Source organism: Cajanus cajan, chromosome 5 (assembly GCF_000230855.2).
Source record: "Cajanus cajan strain Asha chromosome 5, NIPB_CcT2T_4, whole genome shotgun sequence".
Classification (NCBI taxonomy): Eukaryota; Viridiplantae; Streptophyta; class Magnoliopsida; order Fabales; family Fabaceae; genus Cajanus; species Cajanus cajan.
The window spans coordinates 3,621,393-3,644,719 of NC_138521.1; the positions used below are offsets into that span (position 1 = coordinate 3,621,393).

Sequence of the window (23,327 nt, forward strand, 5' to 3'; positions counted from 1 at the left end):
ATAATCTCCAATATAAAATAATTATACTAAATATTAATTTAAAAGTTCAATTCTTATATATATATATATATATATATATATATATCCCATGATATTCATATGGCAAGCCCTACTACTTACTCTAGACATCGGGATGCATTTTTTTTGGAAAATGTAAATTACCTTTTTTTTCATGTTTTAAAAATTTAGCTGATTATTATAATTAGTACATTGTTTAAGACAATTACAATATTAGTTTTAGTTTAATAATAAACTGGTTTAATTTCAGTTGAAAAAGTAAAAGAAGACTTTAAAGGGAGAATTAATCTGTAACCGGAAGAAGGGCATACTGTAGTTTATTAAGCAAGAGCAAGACGCGAAAGAGAAAACATGTCCCTAATTACGTGACTTCACTTACATACGTACACCCCAACAACACACTTCATACATGAACATGATAGGTGGTGCATGGCATGCTCCTATATATTTGAGTTATTTAATATATTTATATAGGAGTAAGCTATGCATGTTAAGGTAGATGAAGGTGATCAAGCAATGAAGTACATTGGGTTAGGCAACTTAAAGGTCCTGAGGCCAACGTTGCGTCCGGTTATATCACTCCACTGGTCTCCAATGTTACCAACGATTCTCCATCCCTCCTTAGTCAGCTTCTTCCTCTCAGCTGCTTTGTATGAAGCTGCGTTCTGACCATTGTATGCAATTGGATCCCTACAATAATATATACGTCCAACATCAATATATAAATTATATATAGCTAGAAAATAATAATAATAATAATAATAATGATCAAGTCACTCACTTGAGAATCAACTTCTCCCACGTGTGGAAACCAGCCTCCTTCAAGTTGGCTTCGGTTACAGCCTTCTTATCCACTGTTCTTCCTGTTAGGAACACAATCTTGAAGCCAAGAGACAACAGATTGTTGTAATTTTTAAGAGTCTGTGCCAGTGCCGGTGCCTCACCCTTCAGAACCCATGCATCGTACACAGTCGCATTATATGGATTCACCCTATAATAATACATAACTTTATTTCATTCCATATATAGCATGCATAATTGCTTATAGTATAAACGAAGAAGAAATTAAAGAGCATGCATATAAATATAAATATATATAATATACGTACCCATATCCATGTTTAGAATAATATGGGACATTAGACAGTACGGTTCCATCTACGCTGAAAATGAAAACGTCATTCTCATTCCTTTTGATGGATTTAGCAAAAAAATAAGCTTGTTGGTTAACATATTTGGAGTCTGAGTCATATTGATCTCCTTGGATGTAGCTTTCTACGTATTCTGCGCATTTTTGAGGAACAGTTTTCCAGTTAATATAGTTGTGTGCTTCCGCTGCAAGCCTCCAACTTGGGCACCATACCTCTGGAGGGTAGTGGACAGTGAGGCCATCAGATCTCAATTCCAGAGGGTAAAATTCGTATTCTGAGCCATGGCACTGTGATGCTACCAAAATTGTAGCAACAGCCAAAACAACTGCCTTCATATTCATCGATCTCTTCTTCTTCTCACAACTCACAACTAACTTTTGCTGCTTCCTTCTCCAAGCTTTGCCTCTTTAAATAGATATATACACAACACCTCCTAGCTCGCTAAAGGGTCAATTTTTTTTTACGGTCTGCTATTTTGTTTTTTCTTTTATGTGAGCAAGAGAGACTCTTTTTTAAGAGATAAAACAAACACTACCAATTGTAAAAAGAGAATTTCTACGGTACCCCGTGTAAAAGAAGGGTACCGGTACTGTTGATGACGTGTCGATGATGTGTGATCCAAATCACTTATAATTTTATAATTATTTACAATTCAATATCCACGTCAATTATAATGAAATTCAAGTTTTTTAATATTTTTTCGGAGTGTTTGCTTCGTGTTTCTTCTTTTTTTTTGAAATGTTTGCTTCGTGTTTCTTCTTCTCAGCGGTAATGGTCCCCAATAAGGTTATCACAGGGCTTGGGAGGGGAACCAGTGAGGAGCAAGATGCGGGGTTTACCTCTCACGAAATTAGGGTATTCGGGGTTTTGGAGGAGCCAAGCCTTGCGTTCTTCGTCCCAGTTGCGGATCTTGGGACCCAGGCTGTAGGTCACGTTAGGGTTCAAGGGGGCTTGCTCGTCGGGGTCGTTGGGGTCGGCGTCGGAGCGGATCTCGGCCAGGATGCAGTTGGTCTCCTCCACAAGATTCTGGTTGACGGCGTCGGCGTCGGAGGAGCCAAGGTTGACGCCGATGGTGCCGCGGAGGACGAGGATGTCGTCAGAGACAAAGGTAACCTTGGAGGAGTCATGGTCGACGGTGGAAAGGAGGGAATAGTGGAGGGCGGAGGAGGAGGGGAGGGAGGAGTGGTAAATGGCTGTGGCGAGGGAGTTCAAGAAGTAGGGAGAGGGGTTGAGGCGGAGGGGAGGGGAGAGGTGGGAGACGGACACAGGGGAGAGGTGGGAGACGGATGGAGGGGAGAGGAGATCGTATAATTATAAAAATATTAATAAAAACTTAAAAATAAATAATGTAAAAATTTAAATATAAAATAATTTTTATTTAAAAGGTTGACATGACATTTGACATGGTATTTAGATGATGTGTACATATACACATTAGCTACAATACCAAAACCCCTCATTTATCAGGGATACAATAGCAACTCCCTTGTAAAAATATCCATGTTGATATTGTATTTAGATGTCTAATAAATTTTGAATGCAATAAAATATAACTGGTACAGCCAAATTTAAAGTTTAGAGTTTAAGATGATCACAATAATGAAGGTGTGGTGGTCACAACACTCATGGTTGAGTGAGTGAGTAAAATAAATTCAGAAAATTAATTTGATACCTGAGTGATTATGATATATTTTAATGAAAATAATATTTTATTTTAATTTTATGATTTAGGGTGATAATTTTTATTCCTATAAAAATGTTATTCTGACGTTATATATGTAGTGAGAATTTGTTGATATTATGATATCAAATTAGTAAAATAAAATTTTTAATAATTTTTTATAGGTTACAAATTTAACTAATATAATTGTTGTATTTAATGATATTACAAATTAGATTAAGTATATATAATTGTATATAATTCTAAAATTATTTAGTTATTTATGATATCATTAATTTTATTTTAGCATATAAAATAAAATTCAAAACAGATATAAATATCTATTTTTAGATATTATATCTAAAAAGAGTCTAAAAATATTTTAAAATTTAATATACATAATCATAAATATAATATCATATAGTTTTTTTTAACTTATTTTAAAAATATTAAAATATCATTTATAAATAATTATGATAGATAAATTAAATAAATTAAAAAAATTCTTAAAAAAATTCTCATAAAAAATTCCTAAAATATATCTCCAGTACAATGGTTCATATTTTATATAAAAAAATTATTTCTTTTAAAAAAAAAATACAGATAAACACAAAGTGTGTCTTGAACACCAACAAATAATAAACACACTTTCTTTTGGGGTCCACTATAGTGACCTATCATCTCAATATATGGATGTTAATTAGAGCACGTGATACATGCGTTCACCAAAAACATCTATTTGTTTTTATTACTAGAAAAATAAGTCATTCTCACTTGTTGATCTATTTTGTAATTTAAATGACATCTCTAAAATTTATATAAAAAATAATAATTCATAAAAAAAGAGACATCTCTAATATTTAATTATATTTTATAAATAATTTAAAAATATTTAATATTCGTAACTTTAGTCCGGGAATTAACATACACTTTGCTGACATAGAGGGATTCATTTGAAGAAAAAAAAAACTTACGGAATTATGTCACAATTTTTAATACTTTAGTTTGTTTTATAATTTTAGTAGTTTGTGGGCTATTTAGGAAAAAAAATATACTTCTAAAATCAAATTAATAGTTTATCTTATTTTAATATATATATATATATATAATATTTTTGAAGAATGCTTAAATATATTATAATAGTGATTTTTTTTACTAAAAATATTTGTTTTATTATTTTAAAATTTATAAATATTATTTTTAATTTATGTAAAGTGAATAAATTTTGATTTTGATCTTCATAAAATATTATTTTAAATTTTATTCTTTTAAAATTTTAAATCAATAATTTTAGTCTTTAGTAGTTATTTAAAGATATATAAATAATACTTCTTTTAATAATTTATAAAAAAACAAAAATATTATATACTAACATTGGAATGTAAGATATAATAATAAATATATCGAAACTATCATTTAACTTTTTAATAAATATATAAATTGTTGAGATTTATCTCAAAATAGTAAAAATTAAAATGGAAGTTATAAATTTTAGAAAAATAAAAAAATAATTTTTTTATAAAAATCAAAATTAAAACTATTTACTTACGTATGTCGAAAACATATTGAACGCTACAAAGAAATTAAATTTATGAAAATAAATATTTCCTAAGATAATGACCAGCAAACGACATGACATTGGCAATAATGTTGTCAGACAAAGGATAATGTCCTTTAAAAATTATGTGCAAAACGACACAAGCAAAGTGACATGGCAATGTTATGTTACCATGATGCGAGGGCAAGGATCGAGAAACTACTTCATAGATTCAACTGGATAAATATTAGCTTTTAAACATATTTTTAAATATTAACTAAAATTTAATAAAATAACAAAATTATTATATCTGTTAATTTACTTATTTTCTTTATCTTATCTTTTTATTTTATTTCTTTAATTTCTTTACGTTCCTGATTCCTTGTACTACCTCCAAATGCGTTTCAAAGGACTCAGCTTTGTCAGTACTCACTTTTTTTTGCTACATGTGTGTGTAAATTAAATAATCCATCTATATTTCTTTTAGTTCTTGATTTTTTTAAAGAATTGTATCTTTATTTATTTATAATTTTAAAATTTTAAACAATATTATTATTAGTAATATCCTTAATATTAATTAATTTACATATTTACAACTAATATACATTTATTATAAATAAAAATGAAAAATTTAATAAAAAACTTCAAAATCATTTATAAAAATAGAAAAAAAAATATTTTTTTGTGTAATTTTAAATTAGTTTTATAAACAAATGGAAGTAGTATAACGCAACAAGGAAAAATAAGTTTAAAAATAAGTATTAGTTTATTTTAAAGTAATATTGTTAATTGTTTTTTTTTTTTACATTTATATCTATTAATATTTTACATAAATTATTAATATGTTGTATTGTTTCAAACTTTCATGATGTTATTCCATTTTATTTTATACAATATTTTAATATAAAAAATTCATTTTAGTTACCATTTCGAAATACCAATAAAGTACTACATTTTTTTTATTCTATTTTAGATATTTACTATAAAGTGATCATAAAATAAATACAAGGAAAAGGATTTGATTAAAAAAAAAATATTGAAAATTTATGTAGTCATATTATAAGTTTAATATATTAACAATTACATTTTTTAATAATATTCTCTTTCATACCAAATTCCAATTTTGATATCTCTTTCTTAATTTAATATCTCGTCTTCATTGCATTTATTATTTTCTTTCTTTATCTTTGTTTCCACGTCAACAAGTCTCTAGTTTCTTCGTCAAAGTAATGGTCCCCACACCACACCTGATAGAAAAACAGATAAAGTAATAAAGGCACTAGCTGTGAGTAACAATTACTGGATGGTGAATCTTTAAGGTTTTACTGTGTTTGGTGGAAACGTGTTTTTTATGCGACCCAATGCTTTGTGGTCCAAAATTTAACCGTACAATTCACAATTACTTTTTTCGGATAACATTCTAACCACTACTAAGCACCACAACCATATGTTTATTGTAGATTTTTTGTTTAGATATTATTTTGTATTAATAATCTTACCAATATATTTTATTCATCTTACGAATGTAATTGATTTTTCAAATGTTTTTTTAGCATGATACTGATAGGAAACAGTAAGATCACTGTATTAAGATCATTTTTTCAAAATCATTTTTTATAAAAAAAACTCAAAATTCGAATTTGAAATCTTAAAATTTGAAGATTAATAATTATTGGTTTAAATTTTTCTAATATAATTAGTAGCTTAAGTTCAGTTCTTAAATATGCGCGTTGAATATTATGGGATTTTTATCCTTCAAAACCTTCTTAATGTCATTGGGGCAAATTATGTCTAATAAAAAATATATGTGATTTATAAAAAGAAAGTTAAATTCATTTTAAAATTTTTAAATGTGTAATATTAATTTTCATAAAAAAATATTATAATTAGTTCGTCTATTTTAAAAATTAAGTAATATTAATTCATTATTAATATGTTATTCAAAATTAAACAAAAATTGTTAAAGAGTGTGCATGAGTGATACTACTTGTAGTTATTACTTAGTCAAGTAACAAAATTGTGATATTAAAATTAATTTTTTTAATAATTATAAATTAAAATTAAAATAAAAAATAATTTAGCATATATGTAGTAAAAAGATAATGTTATTTTTTTTTACATGAAAATTAATGTAACTAAATAATTTAGCATATATGAAAGTTAATATTTTCTGTTTAATTTTGAATGAGTTGTTAATAGTTACTTTTTAAAATTATGGGGACCAATATTGTAAAAAAGGAAACTGAGAGTCCAAAATTATTTATACATTTGCAAAAATATAAGAATTAAAAGTGAATTTGAGGGAAGAAAATACTAACAATTTTTTGATGTGTAGTATTTCTTTTTAAGTACAGATAAAATATATAATGTATAAATTGGAAGTAACTAAAATTTACTCAAATAATATAATTATAAAAAAATAATTTAAAATTAAATTTAATTAATAGAAGTTAGAATAATAATGATATAATTTAGTTAAAGTAATATTGTATTCATATTCATGTTTATACGTTTTTAATATTGTGATTTTAAATCCAATAGGTGTAATTTAATATGCTGATTTCTAAAATTTATGCAACTGGTAAGATAGTGAGATTTTGGGTTGTGCTGGATGAATTCGAAGTTGAAAATTTGTGTGGATATAGATACGTGGATAGTGTTTTTTTTTTAACTGCAGATACGTGCATAATTATCCTGCATTAAATTTCGTGCTTTTGTGATATGTGTGTGAATACATCTCATATATAAAAATAAAATAAAAAATTGATGCTGGTTGATCTACTTGAGTTTAGATACATTTTATCTTGTACTTTTAATATTTTCAATGATATGAGTTAATTTTATTTGTTTAAAAAAATGAAAGTTTTGATTGGATGATCTTGAGTATTGAATTTATTAAAATTCCTGCAAGCCACGAAGTTAGTTTTCAAAGTCGCATATGCTACACCGTGACTATATTGGTATATATGTTGAGCTATTGATTCAAAATTGTGTTGCATGTTAAATATGAGAATGTTTGAAGTTGAAACCATGTCAAGTGGGGTTTAAATGATGCTAGGTGTGAAGTGAGAGAATTGTCTCAAGTTAGATTGATACTACGTGTCAAAGGAGTAATATAGGACGTGAGAAGAGAGTATCGTCTGGAATTAGTTTGGGGTTGAGTGTGGAACTTTCACACACTAGGCATGAGGGCCCAAGGGGCCTCTACCCAATACACATCAAGCACAGGTAGTATGATGTTGTTCTATGTATATTGATATGTGATGATATATGTAGATAATTTTATGGTTGAACTGTTGAGATTGATGCATTGATATGCTGTGAATTAATAATGTTTTTAGATCTATCTCCATCGACTCAGGGTAATGCATGTAGATGAATGTTGTTGAGGTGTGATGCTAAGAATGCTTTAAGACAATTAGGCATGATTTGTTGATGTTGAGAATGTTATGGGCATTAAAACATGTTGATTGACTTAGGATTAGAGGAGATAGTGTTTTTTGAAAGTCGAATATCTCATTGTGTGGACATTGGTATGACGCTTTAGGAGGCCAATTGTTGAAAAACCCTAATTGAGTAAGCAATAACTCTTGAAGTGGATTGTTAAGTTTCCTTTAGGTCCTTAGTCAATGTTGGAGTAAGGTATAAAGTAAAAGACTACAACCTTTAACTATTTACTAGAGAGATGTGTGGTATTCTGAGGATTGTTAATTGATTAATTTTATAAGTGACTTGGTTAATGCATGTCAAAGTCGTGATAGGTCCACACCCAAGTCATACTATACCTAACAGTGGTATTGAAATTTTCTAGTCTAAGTGGTGACATCCGATAAATCACGAGGTAGGGATTGATATTTCAATTTAATTGTCGATATAACAAGTGTGTAAGACATGAAAATGATTAGTTGGTTCAATAGGTCAAGTCACTTAAATTACTCAAGTATTATAGGAGAACTCTGTAGATGAATGTGTGATGATATATTAATTGAGGTGTATGCATATGATGTGGTGTTACTTGGTGTTGTTCATATGCTTTGGTGATTACATATGGTTGTGGTGTAAGTTTATTTTACTTAAGTTGTTTGCATTTTAGACTTGTAGATAACTTATTGAGTGTTGTATGATATAAGCCATGAAGTGCATGTTGGACTATGACGGTCATGCTTACATGGGAGCAAAGAGTGATAGGCTAGATGTTGCGTATTTTGGAGTCATGTTGTTGGCAAGTAGCTTGGTGCTATTGTTGGTGTTAGTGTGGAGTTTTGTTGTAGTTGTTTGATAAAAAACTCGGGATTTTTATTTCACAATAGATAGATTATTTAACAAAATCTCTCATCTAGTCTTAAGTTCACAATAACTCATGTTTCAAAATAATATCTCTCTTCTAGTCCTAAGTTAACAACACAACTCAATAACGCAACTCAACAATGCAACTCAACAATCCAATGAACAATAAGCTCAACAACATAGCTTAAAAACACAATTTAGTGACACAACTTAACTATAAAACACTAGTATCATCTATAGTTCAACTTCCTACAACATGATTCATCATCAATCATAACAACATATTACAACATATTTCAACAATATTTCATCTTATCTTCTCAATAATATAATAATAAGCATTAAGTTTAAAAGTCACAAATTAGGACTCTCGTTGAGCAACACTACTTGCTAAGCGAAAATGGGATTCTGGACAGATGTTCGTCTATTCTTGAATTGGCATTGGGCACCATATGCCTACGTTGGGCAAAAACAAGGGTCTTCACCTACAACACCCAACTTCTCTCTACAATTCCAACCATTAATCCGTACTAATTCATCATGTAACATTCAAATCAACATTTATACATAATAGACAACTCAAATTTCAAAAGAATTACTACATGTAACAATAACATGATCAAAGATCATCAATTCTTCTTCTGTCGACAAGAAAACCCCAAAAATGTAGCACTTGGTTTCAACCTTTCAAATTTCAACATAAAACACCATTCAAGCATGAATTCAACACAACAATTCAACATATTCATCTTAGAAATCTAAACCACAAGTTTCTCTTACCTCGAATCTCTATAAACAAGAAAAGGAAGAAGAAATTTCTCAGAACCCTAAACTTTTGTATGACGACTAGTCCTTTTGATTCTCGACTCCCCAATTTTAAATCTCTACTCAACTATAACAATCTCTACATTGAGAAAGGATCAGGACACTTGTAAGAAGTTAGAAGAAAGAAAGATTTTCTTTGGCTTTGGAATATATCTTTCTAAAACACATTCTAGGAATTATGAAAAATTAACTTACGAAGTTCAAATTCTCAAAAAATATTATATACTTTTTTTTCTAGACTTAGTCAACTTTAACCTCAACACAAAATAACTTCAAGCAAACTAAACTCGTAAAAATTCATTAATCGATAGAGTTTTAAAACATTAAAAAAACACATCATCATATATCAATTAAATATTGAAGCTTAAAATATTCAACAAGTTACAACACAATGTTACATTTACTCACATTCTCAAAGACACATTAATATATATTTTGTTTAATTTGAATAACATGTTAAGAGGGGACAAACATAACTTAATTTTAAAAATTAGAAAGATCAAATTAATTTTAAAAAATATATATATTTTGAGAACTAAAATTATAAATTTAAAGAAACTAAACGGTCAAAATAGTGAGTTTAAGCCAATATAATAAGGATGATAACCATAAATTTTTAGCTCAAACTAGTGAAAATTACCCCTTGCTTGCCAAAGTTCCCTTCTGAAGCTGTTACCATGATAGGAGGTATCCCTTCTAGTGAAGAAGTGTTTACAGCTTTGAAAAGTATGGCCTCCTTTAAAGCACCAGGACCAGATGGCTTCCAAGCAATTTTCTACAAAACATATTGGCACATTATTGGGGAGAAAGTAGTTCAGGTAGTGCAAGAGGCGTTCATGCGTGGTTCTTTTGATCCATTTTTGTCAAATATACTCATCACACTCATTCCAAAAGTGGAAGACCCCAAAAGGCTTACGGAATTCTGTCCTATTAGCTTATGTAACGTAATTCATAAACTAATATCGCGAGTATTAGTGAATAGACTCAGACCATGGTTACAAGACATTGTGAGCCCTCTCCAGAGTAGTTTTATTCCAGAGCGAAGCACTTCAGATAATGCCATCATTCTCTAAGAGGCTCTTCATTCTATGAAAAAATCAAAAAAGAAGAAAGGGGATGTTATTCTTAAATTAGATATCGCTAAAGCTTATGACACGATTGAATGGGGCTTCATTAAACAAGTTCTTGTAGAGTATGGTTTTCCTCAAAACATTATCCAGCTCATTCTAAATATGTTGTCTTCTCCTTCGATCTTTATTCTTTGGAATGGGAAGCAAACACCGACTTTTTCTCCAGTGCGGGGGCTTCGACAAGGCGACCCTATTTCTCCCTATTTATTCGTGCTTTGTATGGAGAAACTAGGGGCAATGATCACTCAGGCAATCCAACATGGGAAGTGGGGTGCGTTTCAAGTCAGACAAGGTGGGCCGAAAATATCACATCTGTTTTTCGAAGATGATGTTTTGTTTTTCATAGAAGGAAAACCTACGCAATTCAGGCATATGATTTCCCTGCTTGACAGGTTCGCCTTAGCATCTGGGTTGTGTGTCAATCCTGCCAAATCAAGGGCATTTGCGTCGAGTGGCATCCCACCTAGTCGTAGACAAAAATTATCACTCATTTCAGGTATAGCCTTTTCGGATAATATTGGGCCTTACTTGGGCTTTCGGTTGTCTATGGGAAGGATCACAAACAACATGTTCTCACATGTGATTGACAAGGTGCGATTACTAATTCAGTATTGGCGTCACTACCATCTTACACCATGCAGGTCCAATGGCTCCCCCAACATGTTTGTGATACTTGTGACAAAATGGTTCGTCAGTTTATTTGAAATGGAAACATGCAACGTGGGTTCCACTTGGCTACTTGGGATGTCATTACGCAACCAGACAAATTTGGTGGTTTGGGTGTCCACGTGGCTTGCCTCCAGAATACAACACTCCTAGGGAAGCTAATTTGGGAGTGCTATAATAATGAAGGGAAGTTATGGGTTCATCTAGTTAAAGCCAAGTATCCGGGTGACTCGCTTCAGGAGTGTTTACAAGCAAAAGGATCTTTTTTTTGGTCTTCCTTATTTAAAGCCTTTGGAATTCTTCGGGAAGGTTTCCATCTGCAACTAGGACAAGGTAATGTTTCCATTTGGTATGACAGATGGCTAGACGCTTCTCCTTTGTGCTTAGCTGTCCCGTATGTCCATTATCAAGATGTAATGTTGAAGGTGAAAGATGTCTTTGTTCAGGGGCAATGGCGCTTACAACAGCTTTACACGCCAATAACGCCCACGTTAAGTGATAAGATACTCTCGAGTCACGTATCTTTACATGCCTCTTTACCCGACGTTGTGGTGTGGAAGGACTCACTATCAACTGTCTATTATGCAAAATTGGGATATAGATGGTTGTTGGCTCGTTCTGGTCGCGCCTCAAGGGAGTCTTGGACTTGGCTTTAAAGGTTGCAGGCACCGGAAATGCTGAACTTTTTTGCATGGCAACTTGCACATGGCATTATCCCACTCAACAGTTGCTATGGGCTAGGCACGTGGGCCCGGATACAGTTTGTTTTAACTGCCACTCTAGTCGTGAAGACTTATATCACATGTTCTTTGAGTGCAACAGTGCAATGGTTGTTTGGGCTCGTATGGGTATCATGGTTTCAGTGACGAGAGCCACTTTGGCGGAATCTGGTTGGTTAAGAAGTTGCTATAATGTACATGGTGTAATAGGACTGGTGGTATTATGGGAAATTTGGTTGGCAAGGAACTCTCTTCTGTTTAAAAATAACAATATCCCAACGCATGTGATTGCTTCACGTACTCGGGGCTTATATGGTCTAATCTTGAGGACTTTTCATCAATTGGTCATACACCAGGAGGAAAGATGAGTACCTTGTCTCCTTCCTAGTTTGGCCCAGGTTGTGATTCACGTAGATGGGAGTGCGCTGGGTTCTCCTGGTCCAGCAGGATACGAGGGATTATGCAGGGATAACTCTGGGAGGTGGTAATGTGGTTTCTATGGTGATGCGGGAATTACGGATAATCTTCAAGTAGAATTGAGAGCTATTCAAAAGGGATTAATGATTGCTTGGCAAAGAAACTTTAGGAACGTGATATGCGTGTCTGATTCCCTCCATGCTATCAACCTAGTTTTGGGATCAAGGGAGCCTTTTCACAGGTATGCGGTGTTGGTCGCAGAGATAAAAGATTTGTTGGGTCGTGAGTGGAGGACGTTGTTGGTGCACTCTTTACGCGAAGGTAACCAATGCGCTGATTTTCTGTCCAAGTGGGGTCCAAATTGCGTAAACGAGCTAGTAATCCCTGTGGGGTTGCAGCCTCTGCTTCAAACAGATAGTTCGGGTGTTTTGTTTAAGAGAATTTACTTTCTTTGTGTCCTCTCTTTTTTCGATTTTTGTGTTGTATTACAAAAAAAAAAACTAGTGAAAATTCGATTTTATATGAATTTTTGAAATTGTTATGTTTAATTTGTCCCGAGTTGATAATGTATACGAATTAAAGTTCTTTTACACTGTATTTTGATTGTATAAGAATATAAAGGGTATGATTGATTAAACTTAAAAAGAAGTTTTTTTAAACAAGTGTTTTTCTTTTAAAAAAAATGATTTTTTAGGAAGTAGATAGGAATTGTTTCTTAAAAAAAAGAAAATTATTTTTTAAAAAAAAAAAGATATATGTTTAGATAAACACATTAACAAATAAAAATAAAATAATTATTTTGTTTATACAAAAACACTTTTATAAGTTAAAAAAAATTAAACAAATAAACATATAAAGTACTCCATTTAATCTCTATTATAAACAATAATAATAATAATACACATTTTTTGCTCTTAAAGATAAACAAATTTTGACTACACTTTTACCTAATTTAATTTAATAATATTTTTTCTTTAATGTATAATCTCTCAATTATACTATTTCTTTTAATATTTATAACAAAAATAGTTTAAAAAAATATAATGAGACCAGTAAAATTTAATGTTAATAATTAATTTTTTAATATACATAAAATTATTATTATTTGTTTATAGAGAATAGTAAGTTAATTATACACTGTTAATGTTCATTCTTGTAAAATTCATTAACGCATTGATTGCATTTTCCAACCTACTACATCGCATACACGAAACTAGGATTTTACACTATTTATAATTATAACTATCATACTTCTATCACTTAACACTGTCCATTTAAACTATATATTACGACTACATTGTTACTAATTGAACTATAGTAATGTATATTATTTGAAAAAAAAAACTCAAGTAAACCATTAGGTGTTAATTCACTTTGATTATATATATTTCAATCTACCTTTTTAAAGTTATTATAAGTTTTTTCCCCCTTTATTCTCAATATAAACTCTACTCAAACTTTATTTTGTTTTTTCAAATAAACACCATAAACTTTAATTTTATTATAGTTAATCATTAAATTTTATTCTAATTATAAATAATAACGATAAAATTTAATTTTATTCTAATTAATTTTTAAATTTTACTTCTTTTACAAATGAACATTTCATTCTAATTGATATAAGCATTTAATAATTTATTTTTTACAAACAATCTTTTTTTAATTTAAACTTAAATTATTTATCTTAAACATCAATCATTATTTTTTTGGTGAACGCATGTATCACGTGTTTTAATTAGCCTCCGTATATTCGGATAATAGGTCACATAGTGGACCCCAAAACAAACTGATTTTATATTATCAATGGATAGAAATGGTGTAGTGATGAATTTGTAGCATATGTATATCTTAAAATTGTTGTGGTTCTCGTTATAATTCTTATAGATAATAATATATATATATATATATATATATATATATATTAATAATAAATAAATAAATAAATAAATAAATATATATATATATATATATATATATATGATTGCTGGGCATAAAGCATGTTTAATTTGTAGAAAAAAATCTAATTTATAAAATAATTATGAAAAGGCTAATTATTTAATCACATATAATAATTTATAATTAAATAATAATATAATTTTTTGAATTTGACTCCTTTAATATAACATAAATAAAAGTTATTAAATTCAATATTTTACGAGAAAATAAAAGTCACTTACTTATCAAATTAATCTTTTAAATTTCTTTTACTTACTCATTTTTTTATAAGTATTGTCACTATCACATTATTACTATTCTTGCAATCAACTTAAACTCTAAACTTTAAATTTGGAAACTCCAATATTTTATTAGATTCAATATTTACTACACATACAATATCAACATTGATATTTTTACAATTGATTAGTGTTTGCTTTATCTCTTAAAAAGAGTTTCTCTTGCTCACATAAAAGAAAAAATATACTAGCAGGGCGTAAAAAAAAATTGACCCTTTAGCGAGCTAGGAGGTGTTGTGTATATATCTATTTAAAGAGGCAAAGCTTGGAGAAGGAAGCAGCAAAAGTTAGTTGTGAGTTGTGAGAAGAAGAAGAGATCGATGAATATGAAGGCAGTTGTTTTGGCTGTTGCTACAATTTTGGTAGCATCACAGTGCCATGGCTCAGAATACGAATTTTACCCTCTGGAATTGAGATCTGATGGCCTCACTGTCCACTACCCTCCAGAGGTATGGTGCCCAAGTTGGAGGCTTGCAGCGGAAGCACACAACTATATTAACTGGAAAACTGTTCCTCAAAAATGCGCAGAATACGTAGAAAGCTACATCCAAGGAGATCAATATGACTCAGACTCCAAATATGTTAACCAACAAGCTTATTTTTTTGCTAAATCCATCAAAAGGAATGAGAATGACGTTTTCATTTTCAGCGTAGATGGAACCGTACTGTCTAATGTCCCATATTATTCTAAACATGGATATGGGTACGTATATTATATATATTTATATTTATATGCATGCTCTTTAATTTCTTCTTCGTTTATACTATAAGCAATTATGCATGCTATATATGGAATGAAATAAAGTTATGTATTATTATAGGGTGAATCCATATAATGCGACTGTGTACGATGCATGGGTTCTGAAGGGTGAGGCACCGGCACTGGCACAGACTCTTAAAAATTACAACAATCTGTTGTCTCTTGGCTTCAAGATTGTGTTCCTAACAGGAAGAACAGTGGATAAGAAGGCTGTAACCGAAGCCAACTTGAAGGAGGCTGGTTTCCACACGTGGGAGAAGTTGATTCTCAAGTGAGTGACTTGATCATTATTATTATTATTATTATTATTTTCTAGCTATATATAATTTATATATTGATGTTGGACGTATATATTATTGTAGGGATCCAATTGCATACAATGGTCAGAACGCAGCTTCATACAAAGCAGCTGAGAGGAAGAAGCTGACTAAGGAGGGATGGAGAATCGTTGGTAACATTGGAGACCAGTGGAGTGATATAACCGGACGCAACGTTGGCCTCAGGACCTTTAAGTTGCCTAACCCAATGTACTTCATTGCTTGATCACCTTCATCTACCTTAACATGCATAGCTTACTCCTATATAAATATATTAAATAACTCAAATATATAGGAGCATGCCATGCACCACCTAGCTATGCATGTATATATCATGTATGAAGTGTGTTGTTGGGGTACTGTACGTGAGACATAATATAAGGCAGGTAGTGGTTTTCTCTTTCGTGTCTCGGATAATAAACTATATGGATGCCCTTCTTACACCACTTGTCCCTTTAAAATAAATTTCATCCTAAGTGGTTTCGGCCTAAGTAATTAAATAGTGAAGTTTGTAAAACTATATATATAGATGGTTGAGTAAAAGTTCAATAATAAACGGTCCATAATTAATAACTCAATAGGATAAGCACAATAATTTATTAGGATATGTTATAATAATATATTAGAATGTGAGTTTAGTTTAACACAATTCTATAAAAACATGTTTGTAAAATAAAAATTATATTAGTATGTTCATCTCACTAATTGATTTGTGATATTGAAGAATTTTCTTTCCCTTTTTCAATTTAAATTAAACTAGTTTATTATTAAAAATAATATTGTGAATTTTAACAATCTAGTAAGATAATCTGCTAAATTTATAAAACTTTAAAAAGAAAATATCCTTGTGTCTAAAAGGGCTTGCCATATTATGGGATTTATATATTGGAATTGAAATTTAATTTTAAATTGACAGGTATTGTGGTCATTTTATATTAGAGATTTATTTATTATAAACCACATGTTTAAAATTAAATGTATAAAAATTAAGATATTTATTTAAACTTAAATTACTTTTAATTAAATTATATGGAGGTTAACATTACATTTTAATTTAATATAAGACTTAATTATATTTTTAGTTCTCTAAATTTAGAATAATTATGTTTTTGTCCCCAAATTTAAAATTTATATTTTTAGTCCTGTAATTTTAAAATAATATTGTTTTAATCCATGTATATATTATTTTGGTCCCTTAAACTTAAAACATGTTTTTAGTGTTCAAAATATAAAAATTATCATTTTAATCCCTCAAATTTAAAATTTATCACTTTAGTTCCTATATTTTTAAAATATTATTTTAGTCTCCTATAATCACTAATAGCATAATTAGTGACAGATTAAGATGAAATTGTCAGGTTTTCCCACAATTTAAAAATTGTTTGGTTAAGATGAAATTGTGAGGAGAGGAATAAAAATCACACGAAAATTCTTTGAAGTTGTGTAAAATAAAGAAATGCTGATATGACTCTGGTTTGCCCTACTTCTCCAATTTGCAAGCAAAAGAGGATAAAGATGCACCCTCATGTGTGTACGAATCAAAAATACGTTTTCATTGCAGTGTCATCGCTGATTTAATCGTTTGTCCCTCACATAAGTTACAACTATAGGTTAAATTGGCTTAATAATGTATTTTGTTCTGTTTTGTTTCCATAATCAATTGTATCATGCTATTCGATCGTTTTTATATGCAAGAGAAAAATACTTTTTTTAACCTAATTTCTCCTTTTTTTACACGAACCCAACAGCTTATTTTATTTCTTTTCAATTTCTATCGAATCAAACAACTTAGAATCCCTATTAATTTCTCCCTTTACTGTTTTCATCTGATCTATTTATTTCCTCTGCTGTCTTACTCTTTCTATATGTTTTTCAACTCTCATTGAACTAATACAGTACTAGTGAACAGGCCCATTAACCCATCTACAGGCCCAATGGCTAACCTTAGATTTTTGTTTTTCTTTTACGATGTCCTTTTATCTTATACTCCTTGCGTATTATTATTAGCTCATGAATTTTTTCAAGGATATGTTGATTTTATACAACATATAATCAGTTCTACATTTTCTTCATAAATTAAAATACTTTATTATTTATCGTGACATATAATTAATTGTTATTTAATGTTTTTCATAAACTAAAAAACTTAGATATATATTTATAATAACCGACTGAAATCATAGCCACATATATAAGTCTTAAACCATGTAACTATTTACCGTTGGACAGGTTTACGAATAATCTTAAAATTTCACAGCCATCCATTTTATGGCACGTCTTAAAAATGACTTAATAACTTTTAGTTTTACATTTTTAATTAAGACTTATATACTTTATAATAATAACAAACTACTTTTACTTAAAAAATGAAAACATGAAACGGGCAATTTGTAAATGGAACGAGGGCTCATAACTTACCAAACCACGCAAAAAGAAAGCAACGATGTGCAGTCTCTTACACGACCCAAATTTCACACCCCAAAACAAGACAACATAGAGTGACATAGTACATAGCTAGCTAGTGCTCCTATTTTACCACATAATGTATCTTATTCCTTAGATAGGAGCTAGAGAGCCTGAAAAGCTCAACTGTAGTACAAGGGATTTGGCAACTTAAAGGTCCTAAAGCCTTTGTATCTTCCCACAATATCACTCCATTGGTCTCCAATGTTCCCAATGATTCTGTATCCACTTCCCACCAACTTCACCCTCTCAGCTGATTTGTATTCAAATGTATCATCACCACCAAAGGAAGCTGGATCCCTGCAATCATAAGCCATTTGTTTAGACTTAATAATAATTACTTAAAAAGTTGTGTATAAAATAACTTAACTGATTAATGACTTAAACACCTTTAGACTTAAAATGGGAAGAAAATTTTATAGCCAGAAAAGGAAAAGTCACCTGACAATTAACTTTTCCCATGTGGGGTACCCAGCATCCTTCAAGTTCTTAACCAGAACATCCTTTTGATCCAGTCTTCTTTCTGATAAGAAAACAACCTTGATGCCAAGAGACAAGATCTTGTTGTAGAGTTTAAGGGTCTCGGGAAGTGCAAATGCTTCACCGGAGGCAACCCATTTACTAAACGCTGTCTTGTTATGTGGTTCCACCCTAAGATGACGAGAAAATGGTTACACTAAAAAACCAAAAAGAAGAAACGTTGAAAATAAGTTAAGAAAGAGAAGGAACGTACCCGAATCCATGGTTAGCAAAATAAGGGAGGTTAGAGAGTAGGGTCTCATCGACGTCGAAAATGAAAATATCTCTGTTAGTTAAGTTAAGTTTTTTGGCGTAGAAGTAAGCTTCACGACAAACGGTTTTGGAGTCTGATCTATACTGGCCATCAAGAAGGTAACTGGCTATGTATTCTTGGCACTTAAGAGGAACGGTTTGCCAGTTGATGAGGTTGTGTGCTTCCACACCAAGCCTCCAACTGGCACAAGATACATCCACGTCAGAGTCAGACCCGGTTTTCATTTGGAGAGGGAAAGTTTGGTACATTGTTCCATGGCATTGCCATGATGCAGCTAGGACCGTAGCAACAAACAAAACTAGCACCTTCATATTCTCCTCACAAATCACAACTCACAACTCACAACTCACAACTTACTTTGGAGCCTTTGCTTCTTTAAATAGACAAGAACCCTAGCTTGAAGGGGTTTGTGAACTGTACGCTAGTTTTTGAGCGCTCCCCTAATTTTACTTTAGGGCTTCTTTGTTTAAGATTATTATTATTATTATTATTAAGTGTGGAGAAAAAAATCAAGCGAAACGTACTACTAGAAATATACTTCTTTTTTTTCGATAAATTTTCTGCAAAAAATAAATTTGCAAGAAATTTTTGCAGATTTTTTTTAAGGATAAAAACTCGTAAGAAATTTCAGTGAATATTTTTACAAAAATTAACACGCATGAACTTTTTACGATTGTTTTTGCATCTATGTTAATTTTAGAATTTTATTTTTGCAGATAATAAAATCTAAGATGATGTTGCAAGATTTTTTTTTTTTGCTGCTAATTTAGTTGCGAATATAATTTGACAGGTAATGAATGGAAGAAAATTCTGTAGGTAATATTCTATTTTACTAAATGGGAGAAAATTCCATAAGTATAATTTCCTGCAAAAAAATTTATGAAGTTTAATCTGCAGAAAAAAAATTATTTAAAATTTGATACAAACTTTTACTGTCAATAAATTAATAGCTCATCTGAAACCAATTTTTGTTGTTGTTTTTGTTTTCTTAATTTTTCAACATGAAATCACAAGTTTGTAATACACAAATTCTATTTGTAATGGGTGCTTGATTTTCCTCTAAACCTAAACTTATATATATGGGCTCATTTTCTTCCCACTCATTCTCTTTGTCCTAACAATTTCTGCGATCACTTTTCTCTCCTCTGTTTCTACTCTCTAGTAAATTACCTTTCTTATAGTAATTTATGTAGGTTTTGCCTCCATTATTGCAATATTTTTCCCTTCTCTCTCAACGATAATAATATTTGCATATTAAAATCACTACAACAAAATTTATTTTTAATGACAATTATTTAATGGCAATAATTTAATTGCCACCATATGTAAAAATATTAATGGCTAATATATAATAGCCACTAAAAATATATTTATATTACACTAAAGTTTACTATTAGCGACAATTATTTAGAAAAAACTTAAGTCCCACATTGATTAGAGATAAGATAATTAAATAGTATATAAGTGAGTAATAACTATCACCTTACAGGTTCTTTTTATAGGGTTGACTTCTAATTCACTATTCTAAATTGGTATCAAATCACTCATTGTTACCAACTTCAATAGTGCTATAAAATAATTAGAGACCAACTTTGACCTTATAAATCTCACATGTCTTAAAAGACAACATAATTAAAAAATAAATTAAAAAATATATAAATAAAAGACAACTCTCATCTTACAAATCTCATATCGAGTAGAGATAAAAAAGTATATAAGTTATGAATTTAGAAAATGAAATTATAGGAATAAATTATTTAAAGTAAAGGAGACAATTGAAAAAAATAACTTTTAATAGCCTTTAAAATGGCTACTAGAATTGCCACAAAAAAAATAAGTTTTTCCGACAATTTAGTAGATCTTTACCGGCATTTTATATAAATGCCGGTAATAGTATTAGCGACACTGGATACACCAGCCATTAATTAAATGCTGGTAAAAAAATTATGGTCATTTATATGGCCGCTAAATAATAAGTTAATTGCCACAAAAAACTAGTTTTGGTGTAGTGAATATTGCTTTCTAAGTTGACAAAGCTTCCTAGGCTTTCAAATTGATTGTTCTTAATTTTCCGATGTTTTCTCCACACGATGGTGTGTCAAGGAATCCAATTATTTCCTATTGACTTGGAATGTCTTGAACTTGAACTTCATTGCGTGCAATTTTAGTTTTCTATTATTCTTAAATTTCCCATACATGTAAGAGTTTAATGAAATGCTTGAGAAACGAAGTTGAGTGCATAAGTGTTGTTGTGCTTTGATTCAAAAACAATAGAAGCTATGTTTTAGACACGTTTAATTTTATTTTATTATTGTACTTTTAGTTTATTTGTATTTTGAGATAATGCATTTTTCTGTTATCAATGTGTATTTTAGAATAATGAATCACAAAAAAAAAAATTACAGCTCGAGAAATAACTATATAAATAAGAAGTAAAGCTTGTTTGTTACTAGATATTCAATCTATATTGAGCCTTAAGTGCTCAAGTTTGCATATTGAGTTGTGTCTAACTTACCTTGTTCTCTTATTAGGTCTTTGGACCTACTTTTTAATCAAAACAGTAAAGTAATTTCAAATTTAGAGTGATATATTGTTGAAGGAGGCTTTGCATCATACCAACACAAATTAAAAAGGTATAAGATTTGGTATATGTTCAACTTTGATAAAATTAAAAAACATTCACAATTTAACATATATAGATTGTTAGCTTCCATGGTCCTTAATTAATTGACTTCTATCAATTGATATTTTCAAATTTTTATGACTTGCACCTCATGCATGTCTAGTAAACCATGGAAATTGAAAACACTATGTAGTTTTCGATTTTTAGTGGCCTGAAAGTTGATCGCAAACGTCTATCTTACATGGAGTTGTAATTTTGCAGAAAAACCAAAGGCTATTATTGTTAGCCAAGTTACGGCTGTTAATACAAGTTCTTTCAAACCTTGTAATCCATTCTTCCTTATTGTCATGCATCCATCATGAAAAATCATACTAGCCAATTAAATGAAGAGGTAAATTGTTTTTCCTTTCAATGACGATGGTGATAGCCTATAGTTGTGCGTAATTGTCAATTTGTACACATTTTAATAAAAGTTACTGGATATGGATTCCTTGCAATCATATTCTCTCTAAAAGTTATTGAATCTGATATTTGAAAATGTTGGTTGGAACCGACCAACTTTTGGTGAGAAACAAAAACAACATGCCTGTTGTTTTTAGAACTGAGATTAGCAAGGGATCCAATCATCAATATTTAGTTTTCGTATTTGTATGAAGATTCAACAATATTAAATCGGTGTTCAAGTTTCCTATTGAATTTCTTATATTTTAGTTGATCAGTGTTTTGATTTTTTTATTCGTAATTGATAAATATGTGGTGCACGTGCAGGTTAATTTAATTTAGTAGTGTTTATGGTCACTTCATCTACAAGGATAAGTTGATTAATGGGCTAAATTATTATTAATGCAACAAAGGAATAATTTGAAACATCACAATACAAGAAAATTGTTAAAAATTGTTATAAAGTGACACACGTCTTATAGTGATAATATATTACGTGTTACTAAAAAGTATTTTTATCTAAACATTAAATATAATACATTTTGGTATATTGTTAAAAAATGTTAGTATAAGTTATAGTGATATACAAAATATGTTATTAAATCATATTAAAAATCAATACTTAAATTGTGTAGTTATATATCAAATAAATATGTATCCACATATATTATATTTATAGTGACATTTTTTATATATTACTGAATTATATATATATATATATATATATATATATATATATAATTTTATTTTTTATAGTAATGGTCGTTAAGGACTATTTGATTTTCATGGTGGTGCGTGGCTACTAATTTTCTCTCCAATAAAGCTTGTTATCGCTTTTTCTCCATTAATTTGAACCTTTTTAATCTATGGTGTGTATCAAGTGTTTACTATTATAATAATAATAATAATAATAATAATAATAATAATAATAATAATAATAATGTTTATGCTTCTAATAGTGTTGAATGAAAAATTAGATATAGAGGTTGGTTACTAAAACTTATCTAACTTTATAATAAGTATAGATACTTCTAGGTAGAGAATCTTGTGTAGTTGATACATGGTGTCTTATGCACCAGTTAAAGGTATGAAATTCGAACAAATTAATGACAAATGACTTTACAGAAAATATCACTTGTTGAATAATTTATTTTTTTTTGGTATGATTCTATATTTATTTATTAAATTTAATTAAGAAACATTAAAAGTAAGAATTAAGAAAGACTACTAGGGTTAGTCTAGTGATTAGGTGAGGAACGATTAGAGTAGTTAGAAACATGAGAACT

The 23,327-nt window shown here is 29.9% G+C and overlaps 4 protein-coding genes across 4 annotated transcripts; 2 read left to right on the forward strand and 2 right to left on the reverse strand.

The window, feature by feature from the left end:
* Positions 1-307: 307 nt before the first annotated feature.
* On the reverse strand, positions 308-1,560 carry LOC109808740 (stem 28 kDa glycoprotein). Its single transcript, XM_020371857.2, has 3 exons — positions 1,128-1,560; positions 800-1,009; positions 308-708 (listed from the first exon to the last, which is right to left on the reverse strand). Exons 1-3 carry the CDS (start codon positions 1,508-1,510, stop codon positions 528-530), a joined length of 774 nt encoding a protein of 257 aa, XP_020227446.1. The 5' UTR covers positions 1,511-1,560; the 3' UTR covers positions 308-527.
* Positions 1,561-10,155: 8,595 nt separating this feature from the next.
* Positions 10,156-12,361, forward strand: LOC145957701 (uncharacterized). Its single transcript, XM_083074117.1, has 4 exons — positions 10,156-10,417; positions 10,841-11,270; positions 11,633-11,792; positions 11,876-12,361. Exons 1-4 carry the CDS (start codon positions 10,156-10,158, stop codon positions 12,359-12,361), a joined length of 1,338 nt encoding a protein of 445 aa, XP_082930243.1.
* A 2,551-nt stretch (positions 12,362-14,912) lies between these two features.
* Positions 14,913-16,164, forward strand: LOC109809727 (stem 28 kDa glycoprotein). Its single transcript, XM_020373113.3, has 3 exons — positions 14,913-15,347; positions 15,466-15,675; positions 15,767-16,164. Exons 1-3 carry the CDS (start codon positions 14,965-14,967, stop codon positions 15,945-15,947), a joined length of 774 nt encoding a protein of 257 aa, XP_020228702.1. The 5' UTR covers positions 14,913-14,964; the 3' UTR covers positions 15,948-16,164.
* Positions 16,165-18,108: 1,944 nt separating this feature from the next.
* On the reverse strand, positions 18,109-19,343 carry LOC109809728 (stem 28 kDa glycoprotein). The gene is made up of 3 exons (XM_020373114.3): positions 18,918-19,343; positions 18,626-18,835; positions 18,109-18,484 (listed from the first exon to the last, which is right to left on the reverse strand). The coding sequence occupies exons 1-3, from the start codon at positions 19,286-19,288 to the stop codon at positions 18,307-18,309; spliced, it is 759 nt and encodes a 252-aa protein (XP_020228703.1). The 5' UTR covers positions 19,289-19,343; the 3' UTR covers positions 18,109-18,306.
* Positions 19,344-23,327: the final 3,984 nt, after the last annotated feature.

Bases quoted from the DNA above. Each gene is read 5' to 3' on its own strand.
- LOC109808740 (XM_020371857.2), bottom strand. From the start codon at position 1,510: ATGAATATGAAGGCAGTTGTTTTGGCTGTTGCTACAATTTTGGTAGCA. The intron at 1,010-1,127 runs GTACGTATATTA...GTATTATTATAG, and splicing joins TATTCTAAACATGGATATGG to GGTGAATCCATATAATGCGA. The intron at 709-799 runs GTGAGTGACTTG...ATATTATTGTAG, and splicing joins TGGGAGAAGTTGATTCTCAA to GGATCCAATTGCATACAATG.
- LOC145957701 (XM_083074117.1), top strand. From the start codon at position 10,156: ATGATAGGAGGTATCCCTTCTAGTGAAGAAGTGTTTACAGCTTTGAAA. The intron at 10,418-10,840 runs GTAACGTAATTC...TGGAGAAACTAG, and splicing joins ATTCTGTCCTATTAGCTTAT to GGGCAATGATCACTCAGGCA. The intron at 11,793-11,875 runs GTATCTTTACAT...ATTGGGATATAG, and splicing joins ATAAGATACTCTCGAGTCAC to ATGGTTGTTGGCTCGTTCTG.
- LOC109809727 (XM_020373113.3), top strand. From the start codon at position 14,965: ATGAATATGAAGGCAGTTGTTTTGGCTGTTGCTACAATTTTGGTAGCA. The intron at 15,348-15,465 runs GTACGTATATTA...GTATTATTATAG, and splicing joins TATTCTAAACATGGATATGG to GGTGAATCCATATAATGCGA. The intron at 15,676-15,766 runs GTGAGTGACTTG...ATATTATTGTAG, and splicing joins TGGGAGAAGTTGATTCTCAA to GGATCCAATTGCATACAATG.
- LOC109809728 (XM_020373114.3), bottom strand. From the start codon at position 19,288: ATGAAGGTGCTAGTTTTGTTTGTTGCTACGGTCCTAGCTGCATCATGG. The intron at 18,836-18,917 runs GTACGTTCCTTC...TCGTCATCTTAG, and splicing joins TTTGCTAACCATGGATTCGG to GGTGGAACCACATAACAAGA. The intron at 18,485-18,625 runs GTGACTTTTCCT...TTATGATTGCAG, and splicing joins TGGGAAAAGTTAATTGTCAG to GGATCCAGCTTCCTTTGGTG.